Source organism: Agelaius tricolor, unplaced genomic scaffold (assembly GCF_023055355.1).
Source record: "Agelaius tricolor isolate 1412-34295 unplaced genomic scaffold, bAgeTri1.0.p SCAF_6, whole genome shotgun sequence".
In the NCBI taxonomy this organism is placed as follows: Eukaryota; Metazoa; Chordata; class Aves; order Passeriformes; family Icteridae; genus Agelaius; species Agelaius tricolor.
In genome coordinates this window covers 1,322,766-1,347,172 of record NW_027269266.1, presented here as the reverse complement: position 1 = coordinate 1,347,172, position 24,407 = coordinate 1,322,766, and the positions used below count along the sequence as shown (strand labels likewise).

General features: G+C 42.0%; 1 protein-coding gene across 3 annotated transcripts in view; it reads left to right on the top strand.

Annotated features, from left to right (window-relative positions):
- Positions 1-24,407, top strand: part of MINDY4 (MINDY lysine 48 deubiquitinase 4) — an 82,679-nt gene that overhangs the window by 41,354 nt on the left and 16,918 nt on the right. For all 3 annotated transcript variants that reach the window (XM_071428494.1, XM_071428493.1, XM_071428492.1), the window contains exons 14-15: positions 16,424-16,487; positions 19,140-19,301. In XM_071428494.1, the coding sequence (XP_071284595.1) occupies positions 16,424-16,487; positions 19,140-19,301 (226 nt within the window). The remainder of the gene's footprint in view (positions 1-16,423; positions 16,488-19,139; positions 19,302-24,407) is intronic.

The following is a 24,407-nucleotide window of genomic DNA, read 5'->3' as shown; positions in this document are numbered from 1 at the left end:
TTTTTTAATTTAAATTTTGTTTTTCTTTTTAAACAACCAGCAAAAAAAAAAAAAAAAAATTAAAACCAAAAAAGCCATATTATAGCAGCTCAAGGGATTAATCTTTCTGAGTGTGCAAGATGTGTGCTGGGATTTTCACGTTGATGAGAGCTGCAGGATATTTTCCATGCACGGGAGGGAGAATGAGCTCAAAGTTTGGGCTGCAAGCCCCCACTGAGCCTCACCCCTGAGAGCAGGAAAGTTGTGGATTCCCCATCCCTGGAAGTGTCCCCAAGGTCAGGCTGGAGCAGCCTGGCACAGTGGAAGGTGTCCCTGCCATGGCAGGGGTGGCACTGGATGGGCTTTAAGGTCCCTCCCAGCCCAAACCAGTCCAGGATTCAATGATTTATTTACTTACTATGTAAATAGGAATATTCAGGAGTGCTTTTAGTGACAACTCAAGTGATCCCCCCAGTCTGACTGTGTGGGGTTTTGAGCACAAAATGCCTAACTATCTCTTCTTACAAGCTCTTTTAAGACTAAACTATTTAATAAGAAATGACACTTAGATTATTTTCTTTTTTAACTCAATAACTGATCCCTCAAAGCCTGCAATGGAGGTGTTTCTGTCCAATTACAAAACATCACTGAAACCTATGAAGAAGAAGGAAGAAGAAGGTAAAGAACAACTTGCCTCTGCCTTAAAACTTCTATCTTGCTTCATATTTATGTCTATATTCTAAAACCTCAAACTCTTAAGTTTTCCACCCTGTGATATCACACACTTCTAACCAACTACACACCTGTAATCCCAGTGCTGTTAGTCAAATTTGGAAGCCTTCTCCACAGCCTCAGGTCAATGGCAGTGTTTTCTTGGGGGTCTGTGTCTTTAAGCACAGAAAATTTAAAATTCTCAGCATCCAGGGCTCCAGCATGACTGAATTTCCACCCAGCTTTCCCTGCCTCATCTTCCCCGGCCCCTGGTCCCTTCCTTGCTGTGCTCACTCATGCAAAGCCATTCCTGGAGTGGGATGTGGCTCCTTTGGATGCACCCACTGGAGATCTTCAGCTTTCTTTAAATTCCAGCTCCTCACCAACGCTGTTCCCACATTTTTCCTAACCACTGCAATATCTTGTTTTTATTGTTAAGACAATACAAAGCAACACACTCCATTTTCAGAGGGCTTCCAAATGGTTTTATTCTCGCATGCATGCTTTTTGTGCATTCATACAAAACTCATTTTACACTTTAATCATTGGTCAGAAGGGACAAACAAAGTGCTCATTGGAACAGGCAGTTGCAGCTTTCTCTTATTTATCCTCCTTTCTTTCTTGGTTTCTGTGTCAATGACCTTGGCAGAAAATTCTTTCAGGGCTTTACATGGATCCTCTTATCCAGCTTCTCTCTGGCACACAGAGGTCACTGTAAAACCTCCTCCACAACAACTTATTGTATAAAATCATCATTACTAGAACCCAGGAGAGCAAAGAACACAGGGAACAAGAACATTCCTCAGGTGGAAAACCAATGTATTGCCATTTGCAGGCAATGGAGACAATGCAGAGAGCCTGATCTGAAACACAGGCTCATTGTGCTGCTCACAAATCAAAATGGGGATATTTTATCAGTTCCTGGTAGCAGGTCATGTGTCATTCTCCAGTCAGGATTGGCCACTGGGGGTGTCTTTTCCCTGTTTTCTCTGAGGTGTTGCTGTGAGAATAAGTAAAACAATGGCTTTAGCTGTGGGAAAAATAAAAAAGGAGACTGATTTTGTGAGTCAGGAGGAATCTGTGGACTTCATTAAGGTTGGCTGCTCATAAACCTTGGAAAATGCATGTCAACATCTTCCTCCTTGCTGTGATCCCACAGCTCTATTAACTGCATTTCTGTAGCCCTTGCTGCTGCAGAGAAGGGTTCAGACCTGTTTCCAAGTTATCTGTGCTGTTCCCATTTTGCTGTTGTGGAATTTTGGTTGTTAACTACTGCATTTCTGTAGCCCTTACTGCTCCAGAGATGGGTACTCAGACCTGTTTCAAAGTTATTTGTGCTGTTCCCATTTTGGTGTTGTGGAATTTTGGTTGTTTGGAGGTGCATTTCTTTATTTGATTTATTTATTTCAAAAGCCAGTTGTTATTAAATCAAATAAATCACATCATGGCTCCTTGTCAGTGTAGGATTTCTCACAGCCAGTGACTCTGTCCTTGATTATCACCAATTCACCTCATTCACTGAAATCTATTAATGAACAGTTTTTCACTGGAGGGAATCAAATTATTAAAATTACGTTATTATGTGCACTTACTCTTCATTCCTTTGGTACTGCTTTACCTAATTGGAGAAGTTAAATCTCCTTAATCTGCCATTGTAATTCATCTTTGAAATAAAAACATGCAGAAGCACCAAATCAGGTTAAATGCTGCCCTTTATTATGCCCTTTACCATGGTCAAATATCATCTTATCAAATATCATATCAAATATCATTTGTTCATCATCTTGGGTTTTCTTCTGTAATCATTTATCTGGTTGCAAACAATCCTACAAGAATCTTCCTCTTCTGGCCCATTGGCAAACTATTTTTACTTTTTTCTTTTTTTTTTGTAATTTTAACAGTTCTGTTTGCCTTTATTCATCAAGAGAAGTTTTTATTCTATTACTTTTTATTCTATTTCTATTCTATTTATTATTTTTAGTAGCAGGAAATGATCATTACTGCAGTAATAATTTTTTTTTCCCTATATCCTTTCTGTATCATTTACTGTAAAATAACCCCAATTCTGACACATTACTCTTTAAATCTCTTTCAGTCATGCAGAATTTGAAAAGGAAAGTGGTGCTCTGCTGGCTCATGAGCTGTGGGTGGAACAAAGGGTCCCCCACCCTCAATCCACTTTCCTTTGCTCACACCTTTTCCTGTGCCAGAGCCAATCTCTAATTTGGAGTTCCCCTGAAATTCACCTTCTCTCCTGATGCTGAAGAAAGGTTTTTTTGTGAAATATCCTTTTGGCTGGGCCAGGGGGAAGATCCCAATTCCAGCTTCTCATGAAGGTTCCCATCACTTGGGGCACTCTCAGCTCTTGATGGAAGTAGATTTTCCTGTGAGCCAGTTTTCTGGGAAAACCTTTTTAAAGGTACACTTGAGAGTGCCTGGGAGAGCAGCAGCAGCAGGGGGAAGTTGTGTCTGGGAGCACTTTGCACTCAGGGCTTGCAGTTATGTCATATAAATAGATGTCACTGTGGTTTTTTACAGCTTTTGGTGTTTGGAAAACACAGGGAAGCTGCTGGTTTTGAGGGGAAACAGCTGTCAATTATGTTACTGGGCTAAAAAACAAGGAGCTGGACACAACTGAAAAAAAAAATAATATATATTTGAGAGTCTCAGAGCTCCCCAAGAGGCATTGGTGATTTTGCAACATGAGGAAAGCAGGTTAGATTTACCAGGAACAGGGGGAGGAGCAAATAGGGGAGATTTTGTGGGATCCAGACCTTGGTAGGGAAGAATTGAGCCCTTTTTTGTTGGGGTGAGTGAACTTCTGTGCCTCCTGCTCCATGGGTTGTGTGCAATTCCTGATTTTCAGGATCTTCCCTGCCATTCCTGTGGGAATTGCTCAGAGGCCCTTGTAGCCAAAATGTTGAGGGGTCAAAAGCTACTTGCAATATGAATCAATTAATAAATGCAGGATAATGAATGCAGCTGATAAAGGGTAATAAAGAAGGGAGATTGCTTGAAAGAATTTACTGTTTTTCCTTCAAAAAAAAAGGCAAGAATACAGGGATAATCAGTGACAGCCTCAGCAATATTTGTGGGAGGATGTGACACCAAGATTTGAAGCTTTGTGCTTTCAAAAGGGGAACAGATTGATGTGTGAAATGTCACTTTCTAATGTTTGAGAGAGGGGGGACCCAGGGACAAAAGGTGGTGGGAAAAGGGGGTTTGGAAGAGAAAGTAGAGGAGAGTAGGGTCTCACTCTAGAGAAATGTGTAGGATTTGCCAAATAAAATGTGAATATAAGGAGGCTATTTAGCATTGTAAATAAGGAACGTGACCCAAGTGGGAATGTGACCACAAAGGCAAAGAAGAAGAAAGGTTGGATTGGGTTTGAGGTGTTTGCTGCACTGGAGGACAAGGAACAAAGGTTGGGGGTAAAGAAAAATGAGTGATGAGACTCAGCTAAGAAAAAAAGGGCTGAATCAAGAGGACAAAGATGTTTTTATGCTGGTTCTCTTTGTTATCTTGATTGGTAAAAGACTGGGGAAGTGGGAAACAATGCCAAAAATAATAAATAGGGGAAAATGTGGAGTTTGCCCAGATAATTGAGACACGTGACTCTTGTCCCCTGGTAAGGGAATTCAGGAATTTCCAGCTGGGTTCACAGACCAGAATTGGAGAGCTAGAGGCTGAGTGACAGCAGATTTGGTGTGGATGTACAGCAGGAAGGTGTCACTTGTGGGAATAAACCAGATTGCTCCCCTGACACATCCAGCTCCCTGTGGAACTGATCAGGATAAATCAAAAAGCTGAGGAGCTGAAGAAAGGGAAGATTATTATCTCATTCTCTGGGGAGTTCTCTGACTTCTTAAAATAGTGCAGAGGAATGAAGAAAGTGTGGTGAGCAACAATCTTTGTCATCAGTGGTCTGAGTCCAGGTGTTGGAAACTGGAGAAAAAATGTGGTTCAGATGAGGTCACACGTGAGGAAATGACACAACAAGTGATTTCCTTATCATATTAATAGAAAGATACCAGGAGAAGATGTGAGGTTTCTGTGTATGGTGGAGGTGGCTGATATCAGGAATAATGTAAAGAATGCTCCAAGTCTAAATTAATATTCTGCCTTTCAGTAAAGGGAGCACCACAGAGCAAAGCCAAGCATGGCTGCTTGGAGTTCATGCATAATAACTGTATCAGATTTGTGGCAGGTGGAATTCAGCCTGAAAATGTGCTGATGGCTACAGAATAGGTAGGAAAAAATAAACCAAGGATCTTTGTACTTACACCTCATTCCTAAATTTATTCAGCACTTCCAAGCTTTCTCTTGCTTTTCCAGACTTTATGAATGGACCTGATCCTAAAGCTTACCTTTGTCATGCCTAATTTAAATATTGAGTAACTTGACTTGCAGTTGTAGGAGCAAGTGGAGAATTGGTAGTTAAACTAAAAAAAAAAAAAAAAAAAAGAGAGAGAGAATAAAATTAGTTAATGGGGACCTAATAATAGATTTTTATTTGATATATCAAATGAAAATATGAAAATTCATTTATTAATGTGAAAATAACACATCTTTTAAGAATTCTAAAGGTGATAAGGAAGGAGACTCAGAAAGGTGTTGTTAGCATAGGCAAGGTGACTGATGGAGTTTCTAAATGATCAGTCTGGGGTTAAAAATGTTTTATTCCTTACAGTAATATCAGTGATGAAGAGGGACACGGGGACTTGGTGTGATGGTCAAAGAATGTGATTTTATTGTGGACTACAAATGCTTATATACTGTTCTATGAAGGCCAGTGATTTATTACTGCAATGATTGTGTTAAAGATCACATAAACAAACTTGCACATTTTAAACATCTCTTGCTTGCAGAAGTCTGATGTAATTTTCTTTTTTTCTGGTAAATCCATCTCATTTATCTTCTTGCAATCTCGATTTAATTCTCAAAGTTGTGTTTGCTCTTGCCAAAGCATCCTGGTACCAAATCTCTTATGCTAATAAGGTCTAAAGTATCTGTGCTTTGTGTACCCCAACATCCCCCCCTTTGCCTTTCCACCAAAACCACTCTTTTAATTATTAATCTCTGCCTTATTAATTAATCTCTGCCCACATTGAAAAGTATCATGATTAATACAATTATCATCAAAAATTATCACATACATACCTATCTTAGAAAGAATCTTTTAGTTAAAAAACTCCAGCCATTATAAGGCCCAGGCTTGATCTTTATAAACTATAAACATTCCTGATCAATGCACAGAGGGGGCATTACTGGATTTAGAAAGGCTGCCAGAAGTTTAATTGCATCAAAAGCTTTGATTCTTATACACAGGGGTGGTAGGGAGAAACTTTTGAAAAGTTTGAGACTGATTCCTTCCTGTGTATTTAAAAAAAATCCAATTTCAGAGAACCCAGGAGCTCTCATTCTTGGGGTTCCAAGGGTGTTTCAGGAATGTAAGGGGCCAAATTTGATTTGATTTGATTCCAAAATTTTTAGTGTAAATATTAATGTAAAGTTCTGGAGGAGCTATATTCACCCCTATTTATTTTTTATTTTTAATAACATGTGGGACCCTGAGCTGGAAAAAGGGAGTGGTGTGCTGATGAAGTGACCTGATGACTGAAAAGCTGAAAGGCCCTGTCAATAGAGAGGACAAATTGTGCTGTAAAAAAGAGTTGGCTCAGCCTCCTGATGAGGGCAATAAAAAAGGAATTTATTTTCACTGCAGAAAGTGCAAGGTCTTGTAAACAGAGCCTGCTCACTACTGTGCTGGGGGGGTCATCAGCTGTAAATGGCAGCATGAGGAGCAGCAGAGCACACAGTGACTCTGAGCCAGCATGAAAAACAGCCCTGGATCTGCTCTGAGGGGGTATCAGAATAGTTTTAGGAGGTGAAGAAATGTTAATGGATTGTGCAAGGCACTGATGTGTCCTTAGAGAAACACCGTGGCAGGCTGGGCTCACACATCAAATCTGGGGGAAGTGTAGGAGAAGCACAGAGCAGGGGAAGAAGGAATCTGTTTTGTCAAAGGAGTCTAAAAGAACAAAAGGTTTTATGTTTTCTAGCCTTAAAAAAAGCCAGTTTTGAGGTGGGACATAAATGTTTCCTAAAAAGCTGGGATGGTGGTAGTTGTAAATAAACAAGAAAGGCAGAGTAAGGGATTTAATTTAAAGATCAGTGTTAGTTCAGAGAGAAAATGTACCAGTGAACCTCATCAGAGTGTGAGCAGATTCCAGAGTCCTGAGCTAGCACTGAGAAAAGTGTGGAAAGCTGAGAAAACAACCAAGAAATGTGAATATCTGTGAGAGAGAGTAACTGGGATGGCTGGGTTTCACCTGCCAGATGCAGAGACCATCATCTCCTCTTCTCCCTCTCCACAATTCTGCTTTATCCCAGCGTGGATGTGGCTGTAATCCACACCAGGGCTGATATAAACATGGAATATTCTTCTGGGGAGAACCTGAGTGTGGTGGTGTTCACAGGGGTCCCAGCACGAGGGGAGAGATGAGAATCTTGACTCCATGTTTCAGATGGCTGATTCATTATTTTATGATATATATTATATTACAGGAACATGATATATTAAAATTATACTAAAAGAATAGAAGAAAGGATTTCATCAGAAGGCTTGAAAGGAATAGAAAGGAATGATAATAAAATCCTGTGACTGCTCACAGCCTCGACACAGGTGGCTGTCATTGGTCACCAAGTAAAAACAATTTCACATGCTGGGTAAACAATTCTCCAGATCACATTCCAAAGCAGCAAAACATGGAGAAGCAGAAGTTTCCCAGCTTCTCAGGAGAAAAGTCGTAGAAAAAGTATTTTTCATAAAATATGTCTGTGACACCTGAGAGATTTGTGGGTTTAGCTGCCCCTTGTTTCCATAGGACTGCCCCTATAGGATCCAGGAAAGGTTCTGCAAGCCTCATAGCCTGTGTTTGATAGGGGAATGCCTCGGGCTCTCTGGGAGCCTCTCAGGAACCCTCGGCCGGTCCCGAGTCGGCAGAGACCGGGGGGCAGCCCTGACACGGCCACAGCGGGGAGACACTGTCTGTGTGTGCCCCGAGGGTACTGAGGGCACCTAGGCTGGCAGGGAGACACTGTCTGTGTGTGCCCCGAGGGTATGAGGGCACCTGGGCTGGGGGGAGACACTGTCTGTGTGTGCCCCGAGGGTATGAGGGCACCTGGGCTGACAGGGAGACACTGTCTGTGTGTGCCCCGAGGGTATGAGGGCACCTGGGCTGGCAGGGAGACACTGTCTGTGTGTGCCCCGAGGGTGCTGAGGGCACCTGGGCTGGCAGGGAGACACTGTCTGTGTGTGCCCCGAGGGTGCTGAGGGCAGCTGGGCTGGGGGGAGACACTGTCTGTGTGTGCCCCGAGGGTATGAGGGCACCTGGGCTGGCAGGGAGACACTGTCTGTGTGTGCCCTGAGGGTATGAGGGCACCTGGGCTGGGGGGAGACACTGTCTGTGTGTGCCCCGAGGGTACTGAGGGCACCTGGGCTGGGGGGAGACACTCTCTGTGTGTGCCCCGAGGGTGCTGGGGGGGTACCTGGGCTGGGGGGAGAGACTCTCTGTGTGTGCCCCGAGGGTACTGAGGGCACCTGGGCTGGGGGGAGACACTCTCTGTGTGTGCCCCGAGGGTACTGAGGGCACCTGGGCTGGCAGGGAGACACTCTCTGTGTGTGCCCCGAGGGTGCTGAGGGCACCTGGGCTGGGGGGAGACACTCTCTGTGTGTGCCCTGAGGGTATGAGGGCACCTGGGCTGGGGGGACACACTCTCTGTGCCCCGAGGGTGCTGAGGGCACCTGGGCTGGGGGGAGACACTCTCTGTGTGTGCCCCGAGGGTAGTGAGGGCACCTGGGCTGGGGGCAGACACTCTCTGTGCCCCGAGGGTATGAGGGCACCTGGGCTGGCAGGGAGACACTCTCTGTGCCCTGAGGGTGCTGAGGGCACCTGGGCTGGGAGCAGACACTCTCTGTGTGTGCCCCGAGGGTGCTGAGGGCACCTGGGTCTGGGGGGAGACACTCTTTGTGTGTGCCCCGAGGGTAGTGAGGGCACCTGGGCTGGGGGCAGACACTCTCTGTGTGTGCCCCGAGGGTGCTGAGGGCACCTGGGCTGGGGGGAGACACTGTCTGTGTGTGCCCCGAGGGTGCTGAGGGCACCTGGACTGGGGGGAGACATTCTCTGTGTGTGCCCTGAGGGTGCTGAGGGCACCTGGACTGGGGGGAGACACTGTCTGTGTGTGCCCCGAGGGTGCTGAGGGCACCTGGACTGGGGGGAGACACTCTCTGTGTGTGCCCCGAGGGTACTGGGGGGAGACACTCCCTGTGCCCCGAGGGTACTCAGGGCACCTAGGCTGGCAGGGAGACACTCTCTGTGTGTGCCCCGAGGGTGCTGAGGGCACCTGGGCTGGCAGGGAGACACTCTCTGTGTGTGCCCCGAGGGTATGAGGGCACCTGGGCTGGGGGGAGACACTCTCTGTGCCCCGAGGGTATGAGGGCACCTGGGCTGGCAGGGAGACACTCTCTGTGTGTGCCCCGAGGGTATGAGGACACCTGGGCTGGCAGGGAGACACTCTCTGTGCCCCGAGGGTGCTGAGGGCACCTGGGCTGGGGGCAGACACTCTCTGTGTGTGCCCCGAGGGTACTGAGGGCACCTGGGCTGGGCCCCTGTGCAGCACAAGAGACACCAGAGACATCGGTAGAAGAGAAAGGGCCGACTCTTAGCAGGGGTTAATCCAAGGTTTCATTCTAGGAGTCCCAAAGGAGCCCCTACACCTCAGGGGCCTCCTGCCGAGAGCCCCGGGAGATGTGCCAAGGTTACATTTAAAGGGAGGTGGAAACCCAAAGTAGAGAACATTTTACCAACCAATGAGTGACTCTAAGGGATGGGTACTGGGGGATGGACATATAGGACAGCGTATGGGGCAAGGCTTGGGGGGCTGACCCCTGGCCTCTGGCTCATCACTCGACGACTTGGACTGAAACTTCTGGATGGAGGGGATGGGATCTGAGTGATTGACAGAGAGCCAGGGTGGGGGTTTGGGGATGATCTCATCCCGGGAGAGGGATAACACAGGTAAAGGGAGGGGGGTACAGTCTGGGATAAACCATTTGGGAAAAATATGGGAATACAAAACAAAACTACTTCGAAGTATTACAAAGTATAAAAACACACTACAACAGGGGAAAAAACAGGAAACTCTCTGAGAAATGCAGTGAAGCATCATTCTGCTGGAATATTCTCCATGTTTCCAGCAGTAATCCCAGGATTTCCCAAGCTGCCAGTTGTGCCCAGGTCACTGAGTTTATTGGCCCTTGATGAAACCTCTCCTCCACCAATTTCTCTAAACCCTTTAATCCTTTTGGCTTCCACAACCCCTGTGGCAACGAGCTCCCCACTGCAGAAATGTGTTTTGTGAAAGAGTTTTGCCTTTTTTTTTTTTCTCTTGAATTGCCCAATAAATTTAAGTGTCATTCTGATTTTTTAAGATTTTCTAAACTTTCTGATGTTTGTATTCTTGTAACGAACTTTCTCACGCACTTTCTATGAATAACTTTTTGGTTTGTGTTCTTTTATGGAAGAGGAGAAATTTGATGGACTGTGGGTTGGTTTAGTGTCATTGGAGAGGTGGCACTGTCACCCTCCAATCCACTGTCACTTTTGGAAATCTATAAATGTTGGAGTCAGAAATTAAAAAGTCTCTTTTTACCTTGGAAAGAACAAGGTCTCTGCATTGTGTTATTTCATGTCCTACAGTGCTATTCAAGGAGTGATGTGAAATTCATGTTTTGAAAAGTAGTGAGGAAATTTTCCTTAATCATCTCCTTCCCTTGGAGTCCACCAGTTGTGTCCTGCTGTAGTGAAATGGTCCCTGCAGCCTCTTCCCACAGGAAAACTGCTCCAGTTTTGACCTGTCCTTCCTTCTGACCATCAGAAATTCCTCTCACCCTTCAGTATCTAAATGCTCAGGTTCTGTTGAGCTAAAAACTGTAGTAAGTTAACTTAAAGAAATTGAACTTTTAATTGTTTTGTCCAGTTGAGGAGTCTGCTTCACAGAATGGCTACAGGGTGTTTTTATTTCTAGATCAACCTTATTTCTCACTTCTCAGCTTTTAATCTATAAAAATAAAAAAAAAAAACAGGCTCAGTCTGTCTTCAGTGCCAGCATATTTGTGATTTATCCCTCCAGTCCTTGGTATTTAGAAATTTGATGGCCATGGCCAGGTTGTGTCAGGCTCCTTTTACTGTGTGGTCATCAGATGGAGAAATGGAATTTTCCTGAAGTTACTTCCTCTGCAAATTACCTGAGCAAGGTCACCTAAATTCTCTTCAGGATGTACCAGTTTCTCTCCATGCACACAGATGTAAAGAATTCAGAGGGATTACTTGTTTATATGTTCATATTTAGATATAAAAATCAGTGATATCAACCCTGCCCTGAAGTGATTGATCAGCTTTTTCATCTTTCCAATCTTGTTTTTTCCCTTTTTCCTTTACTTTAGCAAACCAAAGCATTTCAGAAATTAATTATTTTGATTTTTGGGAAATAAATGATATTGATTAAAAGACTGCAGAGGTGTGGAAGAATAAGTGTGATTCTACTACAAAATGCAGCAGTAACAAATAAATTGTCAGATTTTGGCCAAATTTCAGCAGATTACTTTGACACATTCAGATTATTCAGGGTCAGTGTGGTGAGATAAATACAGATTTAATATCTTTGCTTGTTGTGTTGCACTCAGGAGGACATTGCATTCAGTCAGCAAGATAATTCCTTTTAAAAAATTAAATAGTGGCTTGAACATGCCAATAGATTAATAATTTTCCCATCAGATCTATCCCTGTGAAATATAAACGGTTCCCATATTTTGACAGCACTGTGGAATAGCAGAACTGATGAATTAACCTGCATGAGTACCTCAGACCATTTTAAGAACTTGGTGAAATTAGCAGCTATGTGGCAAAAGTGATAAATAAAGAATGGAGCCACTTCCTTGCTTCCCCTGGTCTGAATCCCAAACAATATTTTATATTTTTTTAGAGAGGCTCTTTCCTTCTTCTTTGAACATTCATTTGAAACCTTTGCCATGTGCCAGTATTAAAAAAAAAAAAAAAAAAAAAAAATATTCTGGAACATTTACACAATAAGGCAGTCACCCATCCTGTCATTTTCCATATCCCCATTGTAATTATTTGAAATCCTTATGCTTGAAGATGAGTTTTTTTCTCCCTGCCAGCCCCAAATCTATTTTGGGAGTAGACTTGTAATTGTGTGTTTGTTAATGTGACTGTCTGTTGCCATGAACAAAGTGAGGTCACCAATTCTCTGTGGTAGCTTTGCCTCAGAGTTCAGGACTGTAAACCAGCCAGCACTTACTGAAATGCACTCTTTTTTCTTTTATACTATTTTATTCTTTTCTATTATTTCTCTTTTCTATTATTTTATTTTGGTATCAAGCCAAGTGTGATACCTATGGCATGAACTGACTCACATTGTGATAGCCTGGGATTGTTCCTGTTACAGATTGTATGGGACTTTTCTATTCAATATTTAATTATTCTCCATTGAGGACTTGTCAATAATTTTCCTGGAAGTAAGTTGAGAGTAAATGTATGTGAAACATTGGAAAAACATTTATTTCACTTAGTTTTTGCGAAGGAAAAGTTCATCTGAGTGCAGGTTATGTTATATTGGAGAATCTAATGCTCAAAAATTTTATATTTTGGATTTGCATTTATGAACTTTTAAAACTTTTTTGAGTCCAAGCAGATCACTGAAGTGTACTTTATCAATGCACCATCACTGCTAAGGTTTTTAATGACCTTACAGTTTCTTCTATCAAGTGTGGTTTGGTCCGTCTGTCTTTAACTTTTAGATTTTTTTTTTTTGGTTTTGTTGTTGTTTTTATATCTCAAAATGAATTGATTTCTAGGCAGATTTCTAATAACTGCCTGGAAGTCAGCAAATGGTGTCAGTATGGCTGTGACAATTCAGAGCAGTCAAAGGTTTGGCTCAGAACATCTGTCCACCTTCAGTGCTTAACACCCTTTATGAACACATTATTTATAACTTGAAACAAGCACTTACAACCAGGCTGAAGATAAACACAGATTCACCAACAGCAGCATGGAGAGGAAATTAATTTATAATATATAAATATATTTTCTGGAAGGAGTTTCAGGCATCCCTTCCTTAAACCCGGCAGCATTAAAAACCATTAAAATATAGGTATAATTCACACCAGCTGTATTTTGGTGACTTCTGTCATGAGGAGATTTCTCCAGTTGCTATGAATTAAGTTTTTACTCTGAAGCCACCTTACAGATCTTTTGGTTTCACCACATGATGGTGTTCATTTTGTGTGATAATAATGTGAGAAAAAAATGTTTGCTTGCATGAGGACTGAAAGGACAGTTAAGCCTCAGGATAACAGCTCACAATTACTCTTTTTTTGGGGGAAAAAAAGCTTTAATACAAACATTTTTTTAAAAGAACAGCTCAGAGTGAATAAACCACGTGGAGCTGAATTTTGCCATGTTATTTAAGTTCTGTGAGCATTTTAAAACACATCCACATTCTGTACATATTTTAGAATCCAAACTCTGTCTTCCCTGGTTTCAGGCAGGCATAAAGCACATCACACACCTTACAAGTAAAACTAAAAACCAAGCTGGGAGATCTTACAAGTGACCTGGAATTTAGCAAAGTCTCATTGTCAACTTTTGTATTCATACCAGCACAGGGAATGATTTCTGCTGAAAAAAGAATGGAACCCGTGGAGCACATGCTTGCTTCAAAATCTTTATCCAGGAGATTTTAAAAATCAGTATCTTGCTTTCTGTCTGGATATTTTTTTTTTAACAGATTTTATAATATTACCAGGAGAGGCAAACCCCACTGTTCTGCTCTAGTTCTGTTCTCCTACCCTAGTTCTGTTCTGTTCTCCTACCCCACTCTCTAGCTGAGATATGAACTAGCACAACACTGGAAAATAGTGATAATACAGCACAAGAAAGGACTATTTACCATTAAATTTATTTTCTGTTGATTTTTAGTGTCTGTTTACTGATCTGTGATTCTGTTGCAGCAGCACGTGGCATGTTGGGCTGTAAAAGGGATTCAGAGTCAAGCCTCAAATCGTTGTCTGATGGTCATTGGGATTATTAAAAGGCTCCTGGCTTCAAATTAATGGGTTTTCTTTCTGTTCTAAAGTGATTTAAAAATTAAAAATGGAAAATTCCATGCTGGGGGAGTCATATTGATGATAATGATTTATGGATTATGTCTGCATTGACATCTGACAGCCAGGGCAGCAGAACGAACAAACTATTCAGATTTGCCTGTCCCCAGGGAACATCTCCACACCCCAGCAAAAACCACCCACAGAATTGTGACCATCTGATATTTTTACAAAGCACGAGGTGCCCTTGCACCTGGAACACCACAAGCACACCTGCAGAGAGGCTGGGGAGCCTTGGGCAGGTGGGAAGAGGAGCCCCAGGCGCGTTGAACCGAGGTGTAAATCCCGCGTTGAGCGGAGGTGTAAATCCCGCGGCCGCGCGCCTGACGTCGGTTTCCTCAGCGGCGGGGCTGATTGCAAAGGCAGATGTTGTCCTTCTTCTGCAGGAGCTGGGATCCACCTCCAGACTCCCCGATTGTTTGTGCCTTCAGATGGAATTAGAGCTTCCTGCCATTGTGTGTGGCGTATGTCCCCTCGTCCCCGACTGACGCATGTTGGACATTCTGCCCGCGGCGCTGGCGAGATGAGGCCGTTGCTAAAACTGAAAAATGGCCAAAATCCAGAGATTTTTATCATCCCATCCATGCCTTGCAGTGGTGCACGAGGGAGTTTTCCGTGTCACGGGCACACTTTCCCCAGCCTTTCCTTTGATTTCACATGGGCAAGAGACGTCAGTGGCACTTTGTTATGTCTGACACTAACTTGTGAATTGTCTTTAAAATAGGTGTTTTTGAAAGGGGTGAAATATGTTTTTATAAAAGGGATAAAATGCATTTTTCAAAATGGGAATTGTGATTTTGTGACTATGTCATTTTTCAGAATTATTTTAAATACTTTAAGGGCTGTAAACCTTGAAATTATATGTTACATTCGAAGAAGTCCTATGAGAAGATAATTACCTAAAGTTTGAGAATTGTGATTCCATGACTTTGACTTTCTTTAAATTACTTTAAATACTTTTAGGGCTGTAAACCTCGAAATTATTATATGTTAAATTCTGATTTTGTCATCCAAAGAAATCCTGTGAGAAAATAATTACCTAAAGTTTGGGAATTGTGATTCCATGACTGTCACTTTCTTTCAATTATTTCAAATACTTTTAGGGCTGAAAACCTCGAAATTATATGTTTCATTCTGATTTTGGCATTCAAAGAAAACCTATGAAAAATAATTATCTCAAGTTTGGGATGAAGACAGGAAACGTCCTGGCTTTTCACTTAATAAATACATTTTTAATGGAGCATGTGTGTCAATTTTAAGGGGAAATTTCCAGCTTGCATTACCCTGACCACATCAATTCAACTCCTGCTTTGTCAGAAACAAAATATTTTCATTTTTAAACAAAATTAATTGTGCCAATTGTCAAGAAACATGGATATTTGTATGCCTAGGTTTGGCAAGTCAAATGGGAATGAGGAGCCTGGATGTGTGTAGAATAACTAAGTTTTAATTAATTATTGATTATTATTCAAGTATTCTCTCTACCTCAGTAGCAGTATCAAAATAAGGATGGAGTCAAAACAATTGAGATCAGCATATTTTATACTGAAGGAAAATAGCTTTTTTATGACCCATAGAATTAATCAGTGGGTTTTACTGCCACAGCTCTCCCAGAACATAGTACATTGATTTTCCTCAAACCTAGATTAAACATTTATTCATGTGTAAAATAATGTTTGCAATTCCATTATATCTGCTGGATAAAAAATGATCACAGTTACAACCTTTATGGTTTAGGCCATCAACCAATCACTAATTCAGTAATTCCAGGGGTTATGAGATAGTGAACTTAGGTTGGGGACACATTACTCCATCATTATGGGCAATGCAGTTTCACAGACTTTTCTCTTTGGTGTCACAACATATAATTAGGGGCCACACAGCACCATTATAAATGTGTACACCTAGAAGGGTTTTTGTTTTTTTTTTCTTTCTTTTTTTTTATGCTCAATGTAGTGTATAGATTGTATGGGTATATTACAAGTATTGATGCTAGGAATAGCAAATAGCAGATCTTATCTGAGTATTGGAATACTCAGGTACTTTGTGGAGTCTGTCTCCTTGGAGAGAGGCAGAAACCATCCAGATGTGGACCTGGGAAGTTTGCTTCAGGTACCAGAGGTGGGGTGGACAAGGGGACCTCCAGAGGTCCCTTCCAACCTCACCCATTCTGTGATTCTGTCACACAAACAGTGCAGTAGTTCTAATTTCTAAAATTCTAACTAGTGGTGACAATGACTTTATTTCTTTCTCTACAGTTGCTTCTTTCAAGCTCTACCAAACTTCTGCTTCCCACAGGCTCAGTTGAGATTTTCTTTTTTTTTTTTTTTTTTGCCATGTAAAAAATCACCTTGAAAGGACTCAGAAAATACAGGGTTATATTTATGGCTGAGAAACAGTTTTCATTAAGATTTAGAGATCAAAAGAATGAAAAGAAGCAATTGTATTGACATTTGGTTGGTTTTAAATTTGTGTTTTCCTCTGCAGGGTACGCAATGACTTTGACGTGCTCACAAACCGCCTGATCGGCAGCCACGGCTACTGCACCCAGGTGAGCTAAAAAAACCCCACAGTTTTGGGGATGTCCTGTGCCTCTGCTGTGAACTGACCTCTGGGGAGAGATGGATTTCTGATTTTTGAGTCATAGAGTCACAGAATCACAGCATGGTTTGGGTTAGAAGGGACCTTAAAGCTCATCTTGTTCCAGCCCTTCCAACCATCCACTATCCCAGCTTGCTCCAGGCCCCATCCAGCCTGTGTTGAACATTTCCAGGGATGGGGATCCACATCCTCTCATGGCAGCCTGTTCCAGGGCCTCAGCACCCTCACAGTAAAGAATTTCTTCCTAATACCAGCTAAACCTACACTCCTTCAGCTGGAGGCCATACTCCCTTGTCCCATCACTCCATGCCCTTGTGAAAAGTCCCTCTCCACCTCTTTTGCAGCCCATTTAGGTATGGGAAAAAAATGATTTATGGAAATAAATTGGTGGAGATTTATGCTATAAAATCTCCACCAATTTCCTTTTGTTTTTTTTCCCTTATTCCCATATCCTCAAGCACCTTCATCCTTTTTTTCTTTTTCCTCGTGTTTTGGCACATTGTTGTCTTTGCTTTCAGAGGTTCTGCTTTGCAGGCTGGTTTTTTGGCCTGCAGGTGCCTGTACCTGTGTGTCCTTGTCCTCCCACTGCTCTCATCTGCCTCTTTGGGACTCCCTGGCTAATTTCAGTGCTGAAATATTGCTGTGCTCCCTCCCTGCCCTCTCAGAAACATGCCCGAGGTTCCATGTCTGATCCTGCAGCTCCTCAGGGATTCCAGGATTCCATCTCTTGCCCTTCTGGCTGCCAGAGACAAACTGCACGTTCCTCTCTTGTTTCTAGAGGACTTTAGTACTGTGACCACACAATGGTTTCTCAAGAAGGTGGTAGAACATCAGTGATGGTGAATAAAAGTGCTAAAAATATCAGTAAAAGCCTCCAAAATCTAGGGAATCCTTCAGGAGAAACACAGAGCTGTAATTGTGTGCAGTATTTTTAAAACCAGTTCCAAACTGGCCATACCAGAGTTATTCATGTCTTTGGGCATGGTAATTTGCAGTATTTTTTCTGGAAACTTTCTCTTTGTTATTTCCTCTCCTGGTTTTAGCCATATGTTATTTATTAATAGTGAGCTGGTTCACTGCTGCAGCACAGTCTGCTGTTAGCTCTGCTTCCATGCACCCCAGCTGGCCCTGGTGGGATGTTAGCTGAGAAAAATATCCCATGTTTCTGTTCTTGAACTTCAGGCACACTCACATGTGCAAATGCCACCCACCCTCTCACAGGTATTTAGCCTCTGACACCCCCCTGCTTCAACTGGAGAGGAAATTATCAGCAACCATCTCTAGGAAATATCAATATCTTAGTGATCAAGGTCCATATTGGGTAAATGTTTTACTGAAAGAGATTATTTTCATCCAGAAATAATCAGTGAGAAAGAATCATAATTTAACAAATCTTGTCCAACATACAGAATACATCACTAAGCACATACAGAAATTTCATGTAATACTGGACAGGCTTTGAGTTTATACCATTCATGCTGTACTTTTCATTGTACAGAAGAGGGGACACCAAAATGTTTTCATTAAAAAAAAAAATACCCAAAACAACCCTTACATGAGATGTTTGAGAGTTGGATGTAAGAGAAAATAAATTATCAGCAGTTTGCCTCCAGAAGGATGAAAATTGAAAACTCCTCTAATATTTGGACTTCAGCAAAGCTTCCACTACTGTCTCTCACAGCATCCTGATGCCTTGTGCAGGCTGGCCTAGAACAGAGGCTGGACAGAGCTAAAGAATAAAGCAGGGATTTATTCAAAGGCCTCCATGGATCCACCTGGGCAGCACAAGAGCCCAGCCAGGGCTGCACCCAAGATGAACCAAAATGGCCCCAAAATGCACCAGCGCTCCCGGGCTCTCTCCCTGGGATCAGTTCTGCTCCATTTGCATCTTGCAGTTCATTGTCCCATTCCAGCTTTAGCCCCTGCAGTCCCACCCTGCTTGTTTTTCTCTCTCCAGCCCACGGGGTTTGTGCTCCTGGGCTGAGATTTGGATCATTTGTCCTTGGTGCCCAGCTGGAGCAGGAATTGTTTTGTCTCCCTGCTCTGTGCACAGAGCTCAGCATCCCCTGATGTGAAGAACTACAGAACTGCATACTAGAGCAGCACAGAATCTGAAAATATAAAAGCTAAAACCTGGGTTATCAATCCTTTTGGACAAGAAGTCCAACCCACAGCTGGAAAGGGTTTTTCCCCTAGAGGGTTGGGCACTGCCCAGGCTCCCCAGGGAATGGGCACAGCCCCAAGGCTGCCAGAGCTCCAGGAGGATTTAGACAAAGATCTCAGGAACAGGGTGGGGTTGTTGGGGTGTCTGTGCAGGGCCAGGAGCTGCACTGGATGATCCTTGTGGGTCCCTTCCAACTCAGGATATTCTGTGATTTTATAATTTCCTCATTTGACTTTGGGAGACTTCAACCAAAATATCTGGAATCTTTTTATAATCAATTTTAATTCCAACTATAAACCTAAAGCAAATCCATAAACTGGGAGTCATGTACATGTGTAACTTCACATCAATCCTGAATCAGTCTTCTGCTGCTCAACTACTGTTTTTTTGTTTGTTTGGTTTTTTTTTTCTTCTTTATTTCAAACATGTCCCAAACAGGAATTGGTGAACTTGCTTTTGACTGGCAAAGCTGTGTCCAATGTTTTCAACAATGTGATTGAGCTGGACTCTGGGAATGGCAATATCACCATTTTGAAAGGCATCACGAGTCGCAGTGATATTGGTTTGCTGTCCCTGTTTGAGCACTATGATGTCTGTCAGGTATGCTTTCCATGAAAAATGTCATTAAAAAGAAAACAATTTCTTTTAAAATCAGCTTGGAGTAGGTAAAGCAGCAAAGAAGTTATTGGCTTGGTTCAGTTTGTCATTTCTGTGCTGTAGTAGTGGTTCTATTACCAGTAAAAAAAATTGAAGACAATTAAAATAGCTGTTAATGCAATGGGATTGTTCCATTTAATTGTTTTTGATAGTCATATTTTAATTGTAGTCATCATGAAAATGAGAAGATTGATGAAACCTTTCAAAGGAGTGACAGGTATTAATTTACCTCAGGAAGAGCTTGTGTAATGAGTTCTCCATCAACAGGAGATGGAGGATGGCAGGATGGACATCTTTCCTAAGACAAGTTCTGTCCTAAACAGCCAATCTTGTGTTTGATCCAGGAATATTATTTGGAATTCTCTTCCTTTTGTTAGATACTTGTAGCAGTCCCACCTGCATTTGCAGCAGCAGCGCCCCTATAAAAGTTTGGAAGTGATTACCAAAGGATGTGTTTTTACTGATCTGATATAAATGTGTGACAAAACAAAGCTTGATTTTAACTCCTTCCCATGTGGCTGAAGTCAGCTACATCCTCCTGCTACTGGCAAACTACAAATTTTGTTATTTTTAATTAACACAATCATTTACATTATTCACAGGATTACAAAAGGCTTGAATTCAGTCAAGGCATCTTATCAGTGTACCCAAATCAGATTAATTCAGAACAGAGTGGACTAAAAATAAATAAACTTCTCTGTCTAGTTCACACTTCTTTTTCTTTTCTATAAACAATGTGACATTTAAACCCTCAAAAAATGGTTATGCACCACTCCAGCATTTTTTCCATTCTCCAGTGAGGAAAATGACTCTGGAGTAGCAAAATGGTAAATGAGGTCAGGGCAGGTAAGAGCTATTTCTTACCCACCTGCCCTCTAAAAATAAAATAAGTTACCCAGAGATTCCAACACCATTTTCCACTTATTCTGCAAATTATATGGTAGAGGGGATCTCTTTCCACTGCTGGGCTCTTACATGGGAGCTGGACCCATGAGCAGGGATCTGTTTTTCCAAGCCAGTGACTTAATCAGTTACAGAAACTCCAGTAGACATAGTTTCCTTTTTGTATTTTTAAGAGTCTGCACTAGTTGGGCATCTGCTGCAAATTGTCCTGGATTTTATTAAGAACATCTGGGTGTTCTCTGCATTTCAGTTCAGAGGCAATGTCTGCTTAGGACTGGGACAAAAGTCAGATTCTGGTGGATTTTGGCCCAAAACTGGGGAGTCTCCACTGTGGCTTCTGCGTGAGGGGCCAGATTCTGCTTCCTGTTATAAACTTTAAAGCAGTTCAGGAAAAAGAAATGTCAGTGGCAGTTTGCAGAGGTGGAACTGAGAATAGAATTTGTCTTTCAAAGTGACTCTTTTATTCCTCTCAGCATCCAATTACAGTGTGGCTCTGAGGCTGGTAACTGAAGCCAGCCATGGAACAGGACTGTCATTTTTGGTTGGGTTTATTTTTTGTTTCCAGGAGTAAGAAAATCCTGAGCGTGCTACATGGTGAATCATAGACACTGGAGTCAGAAAACTCCCTTTAGGTCACATCCAGCCAATCTCTCAGGGGATAACTCAGGATATTTTTGTGTCCTGTTATATAGCAGGGTTTCTTTTAAAAATCTGCATCCATCAAGTTCCTGCCTTTTTGTTGAGATGACCATTTTTGCATTGATTTTAGTGCATATAACTGTGATCTTACAGTTTTTGTCATCCATCTCTAAAACATGAATAAATGCAAATAAAGATTTGCAGGTCCTTGTGAATTTGGAGATTTTCATTTCTACTACACAGCCTGTGCTTGGAAATACTATTAATAAATCAGACTCTTCATTTACTTAGTTTCCTCTAATTATAATTTCACTCATAATCCAAGCTGCCCCCTGAACAATTGATCCCCATCCGCTGGGCATTTGCAGCTGATGTAAGAGTGCCTCCCTTTTTTATCAGCACATCCTGTCCAAAGTTTGTTTTTATTCCCCTGCTCTAGACTTGTTCCAACTTACCAACACATTTAGGATATTCAAGACTCCAGGCTAGATGCAGTGAATCCACATGGAAGAAGACTTTTCTAGCATTTTATCTTATTTTTCTAATTTTTGGAGCATTTGTGTGTAATCCACAGCTCCCTTGGCGTGGCGTCTGACTTGCGAGATATTGTGAGGGCACTTGAAATAATCCTCAAACTCCAGCAGTGGCAAATGCAAAGAAAATGATCCATCCCTTTTTTTGCAGCCTGGAGAATCCCTCTGTTCCCCATCCATTCATCTCCTCCAGTGGATCCTGTGTTATCTTTGCTGATGAGAAAAACGTGTGCCCCAAGTCATTTGGCTGCAGTTGTTCATGTTCAGTCATCACTCTCGGTCCTGACATATCACCAAACCCTGTGGAGGTTTTGCAGTGTAATTACTTGCTGAAAACTGTTTCACAATGACAGATGGAACCATTCCATCTGTTTCATGTGCAAATGTTTAGTTTCACAGTGAGATTTTGGATTTTAATGGGGGAAAAAAAACCTAAAAGTCCAATTCTGCTACTTTTCAGCAGACAAGTTACACATCTTGGGGTTTCTTTTCTTTGTGCTAAGCAACATCAACTCCATGTGATCGTACACATTTAACTTAGAAGCCCAAATTGAGATTTTTTAGGTTTCCTGGGATTTATTTAGAGCATGTCAAGCAATAGGAACATTTCCACATGAAATTGCTGAGGGTTTGCTCTGTCTGCTGAGCTGCAGCATGCAACAATTCAGTCTCAGGGAAGCTGAGTGGTTTCTCAGCAGGGACAAGACCTTGGAGAAGGGGATGAGGCACAGGATCAATTTTAGCACTCCTGGGTGAGAAAATCCCTGTGTTTGGGTCAGAGCCTTTGGCCTAAATGCCACATTAAAATTGCAGGTGAAAAGGCTTAGAATGATGAAATTCTTTCTTTCAAAATGTTTTGAGATGTTAAAAGTAGGAAGAGGTGGAAGAAGAGGCTCCTCATGTTCATGCCAGGTCATTAAATAACGGTGAAAAAAAGGAAAAATAATCTTAATTCTCAGGTAATAAATTTAAATAGATTATTATCATTATTATAATTCATGACTTGCTAATTCTTTAATAATATTAACAACCAAATAACAAACACCACAGTGCTAATTAACATGAATAATGATAATAATGACAATAATAAATAGCATTTACATGCCATTTCCTATTAGCAGATCTGTGCTTTGCAGGAGTGGCAGGTGTCATTTCCACTTTACACAGAGGGGTAATGGGTGAATAAAGTCAAAGTGAGCTCCTGGCTGAACTGGGATGAGTACAGGTCTGAATCTCTCATTTTAAAGGCAGTGTGGTGCTGGCTGATGATTTTCACCATCCTTCTGAGATGTTTTTTGAAACTGCTTCAGGTATGTGCTGTTATATGTGAAGAAATGGAAATATTCAAAGTTATTTGTCTCTTTTGAGCCTTCCCTCTGATTTGTCTTTGTTTTCACCAATTCTCTCCTGCTTTAAGCTGTCCTGTCAGTTAAATCTCCTCTTGTCTGACCTCCAAAATTCACCCCACTCTTGATTCCTGACTGTCCCAGCACTTCCAGGGACCTGGTGCTTTTCAGTTTTTACTTCTCTGAAAATGAGGAGGGCATTGACAAAGAAGCTGCACACATTTTCCCTGTTTCTTTTCAAAAAGACGGAGCAAAGCAACAGAAACAAACAGAATTTATTCATTAAAATTCCACAGATGGGAAATATTATCTTTGGTCCTTTTGAAGAAACCACTCTGTGCTATGCCAAGGCCTGAATGATGAAATTCAGCACACATGCTCTGTCTCCTGGCACCTCACCTGTGTTTTTGCCCTCCTATAACCTCCTTCCCAGGGAAATGTGTCCCCTGAAAAATCCCTTTTCCCCATCAGATGGGCTGGATTCAAGCCAGGCCATTGGTGGGGTTGTGGAGGGGAAAGTTTGGAAATAGGGTTTTAACCACCTCCTTTGAGAAACCAACCACAAAAACACACAAGTGCAAAATGGAAACTGATGGTTGGCTCCAATTTTCCATTTATTTGTCAGGAATAGGGGTAAATGTTATGCCCTGTAGGTACAGCAGAGGAAGCTGCTATTTCTGTAAGACTTTAGTGAGCATCACTGTGGGCAAAAACATGGAGTACATTCAAATTTGACTGAAACAAGGCTGACAAAGTCTTTGAGAAAATCTGTTCTTCATTCCTTGTTTTTACATCTCCCTTTCTAGCCTGGAACTGAAATTTTCTTTCATGAAGTCCCATTGTCCTCTGAGTTGTGGCCAGTTGTTTTCCCAGAGGCCAGTCACTCTTGCTGGGGTATTGGCATTGCTTCCCTGCCAACATCCTTCCAAATGAAACAGAATCACAGAGGTTCTATTTAGGACAATAAGGATAACAAAGCCCACATGTTTAGAAGAGCTCTGTGTGCTTTCCAAACAGGTAAAGCAGAAGATGAGCAGTCAGATATTTCCCACATGTCTCTCTAGATCATAAAGACCTGCATGTGGATCTGTGTGGGAATTTACCTCAGAACCAACAAGACTTTTTTGAACAGTGACTTGTAACTGTTGTCAGGCTTAATTTATGCCCTTTCAACTGACTAGACTTTCACAGCATTCAATTGCTGTGTTGTAATATAGCAATGCTTAGTACAGGCAAGAAAATGCTTTAAGCAGGTAATAAGCAGAAATATTATAGTAAAGCTACGAAACACAAGTAATAAACGACGCGATTGTGAAAGTTTCTTTTTAGGTGAACAGAGAGGGGGAATTGTGGGAACCCACAAAATTAGTGTGTTTTGGGAAAGCTGCAAAAGGCAGGCCCCAGAGACTGCAGAACTGTGATTAGAGCTAAGCAGCAGCCATGAGATTGGTCAGCAGAAAAATTACTTAGACTGTAGAAAAGTGAGGACAAATAGAACAATGGTCTGTGTATTAACACTTGTCTAGAATAACTCTCTAAGCTACAGAAAGTTTATCTAGCAAGATATTAGGAAGGTTAAAGCTTAATAATGGAGCTCTGTGCATTGTGCTTTAAGGCTTACAAGCAGG